This window comes from Palaemon carinicauda, chromosome 38 (assembly GCF_036898095.1).
Source record: "Palaemon carinicauda isolate YSFRI2023 chromosome 38, ASM3689809v2, whole genome shotgun sequence".
NCBI lineage: Eukaryota > Metazoa > Arthropoda > Malacostraca > Decapoda > Palaemonidae > Palaemon > Palaemon carinicauda.
In genome coordinates, this window is record NC_090762.1 from 27014062 (window position 1) to 27016561 (window position 2500).

A 2500-nucleotide genomic window follows, 5' to 3' on the forward strand; every position below is an offset into this window, starting at 1 on the left:
ACACCATCTCAGTCTTGACACTCTTATCACCTCTGTAATCTTTACTACGCCTGCCATTTTTCTTATCTCATTATTTTCCAATCGTTCAAGAAGTGATATTCCCATAATCCACCGCAGCATTCTCATCTTTGTTCTCACAAGGGACTGGAAAAGACTTCCAGGCCTTTTTATTTCTAACAAGAGGCCTCCTAGACTGGCAGCCTAAATCACACATTGGGGATACCTTGCTTCTTTCTAAAAGTCGCTCTTATGAATGGCAAAGACAAAGGACAGTGACAGTGCCCTACCTAGCAACACAATGCTTTAGAGACTGGCCATATACACATATGATCAGCGGCCTAGCCCCTTTTCCACCCAAGCTGGAACCAGGGAGGTTCATGCAATGGCTACTGATGACTCCCAAACCTTTCATCCTGAGCTGACAGGCTGGTGAGGTTGCAGACAATAGAAGAAACTATAGAGTTACAACGTGACTCGAACCCCAGTCCGGCTGATTGCCAGGCAGGGACGTTTCAAGTAGGCTACCACTGGAATGATGACGAGAGCAAATTTTCTGGACTAGGCCACTCGCGCCACTCCCCCCCCCCCCCCTTCCCAAAATGTACCTTATTCATGTCCAGATACCTCCGAAAAGTATTATTTAAAAGATTTAAAATTTAAAATTAAAATCTAAAATTTAAAATTTAAGATTTAAAATCTAAAATTCTAAATTTTAAATTTTAAATTTTAAGATTTAAATTTTAAATTTAAAAAATTAAAAAAAAATTAAAAAATTCTTTTATACTTTTTTTAAGTGGTTAATAAACAAGCAGGCTAAAAAAATCTAAGAAATGACCTTAGTCGTGAATAATCATATCATTACTAGCTAAGCTACAACCCTACTTGGAAAAGCAAATTATACAAGCCCAAGGGCTCCGAAAAAAAAAAAAAAAAAAAAAAAAAAAGGAGTCCACAGACGAAAGGAAACAAGGGAATAAATAAACTACCAGTAAAGTAATGAACAATTAAAATAGAACACTGAAAACAGTAACAACATTAAAATAGATCCTTCATTAATAAACTATCAAAGAAACTTATGTCAGCCTGTTCAACATAAAAAAAAAAAAAAAAAAAAAAAAAAAAATTGCTGTAAGTTTGAACTTCTGAAGTTCCACCGATTCAACTACCTGATTAGGAAGCTTATTCCACAGCTTGGTCACAGCTGGAAAAAAACATATATACTCAATTTTTTTTAATGAGGCGCATTTGCACTGAATCGCAGCGGTGCCCTTTTAGCTCGGAAAAGTTTCCGGTTTTCTGATTGGTTAGAATTATCTTGTCCAACCAATTAGCGATCATGAAACATTTCCGAGCTAAAAGGGTACCCCTGCGAGTCAGTGCAAATCTGCCCCACTAAAAAGAATTGACTATAGTTGATTGGTTAGAATTATCGTGCCCAACCAATTAGCGACCAGGAAACTTTTCCGAGCTAAAAGGGTACCGCTGCGAGTCGGTGCAAATCTGCCTCACTAAAAAGAATTGACTATAGTTGATTGGTTAGAATTATCTTGTCCAACCAATCAGCGATCAGGAAACTTTTCCGAGCTAAAAGGGTACCGCTGCGAGTCGGCGCAAATCTGACTCACTAAAAAGAATTGACTATAGAATACCATGTAACTAAATCCAGCGGTTGAAGTAAAGCTACAATGACTAAAGAAAGAGCAAAAGATAAAAAAACTCACATGACAAGGTGTGCCCATGGTGACGTCGAAGCAAACATGGTCGGGGAACCTTGCTGAAATGCCCGGGAACTTATCCCACGCAGCCAAGCACCTGTCGGTTTTCGTGAGAGGTCCTGTGTGCTCCTTCAGCACGGTGCTGGTGGACTTCAACTTCGTGCTGTAGCGGCCCCAGCCCGTAACGGTGGCGTTCGCATCTTCGAACATGTCATCTGCCGAAGGGTAGATTGAGGTTTAAAGGTCGCTTATGAATGGCAGAGACAAGGTACAGTGATATACAATATTATTATTATTATTTGCTAAGCTACAACTCTAGTTGAAAAAGCAGGATGCTATAAGCACAGTGGCTCCAAAAGGGAAAATAGCCCAGTGAGGAAAGGAACAAGGAAAAATAAAATATTCTAAGAACAGTAACAACATTAAAATAAACATTTCCTATATAAACTATAAAAAAACATTAACAAAACCAGAAGATATATTAAACAGAATAGTGTGACCAAGTGTACCCTCAAGCAAGAGAACTCTAACCTAAGACAGTGGAAGACCGTAGTCCAGAGGCTATGGCACTACCCAAGACTAGAGAACAATGGTTTGATTTTGGAGTTTTCTTCTCCTAGCAGAGCTGCTTACCATAACTAAAGTCTCTTCTACCCTTGCCAAGAGAAAAGTAGCCACTGAACAAATACAGTGCACTTATCAACCCCTTGGGTGAAGAATAATTATTTGGTAATCTCAGTGTTGTCAGGTGTATGAGGACAAAGGAGAATAAGTAAAGAATAGGC

The 2500-nt window shown here is 38.9% G+C and overlaps 1 protein-coding gene across 1 annotated transcript in view; it reads right to left on the reverse strand.

The window, feature by feature from the left end:
- The window catches only part of LOC137630499 (serine protease filzig-like), a 92136-nt gene that overhangs the window by 12090 nt on the left and 77546 nt on the right, over positions 1 to 2500 (reverse strand). Inside the window, exon 14 of the mRNA XM_068361998.1 lies at positions 1722 to 1930. Coding sequence (XP_068218099.1) covers positions 1722 to 1930 — 209 coding nt within the window. The remainder of the gene's footprint in view (positions 1 to 1721; positions 1931 to 2500) is intronic.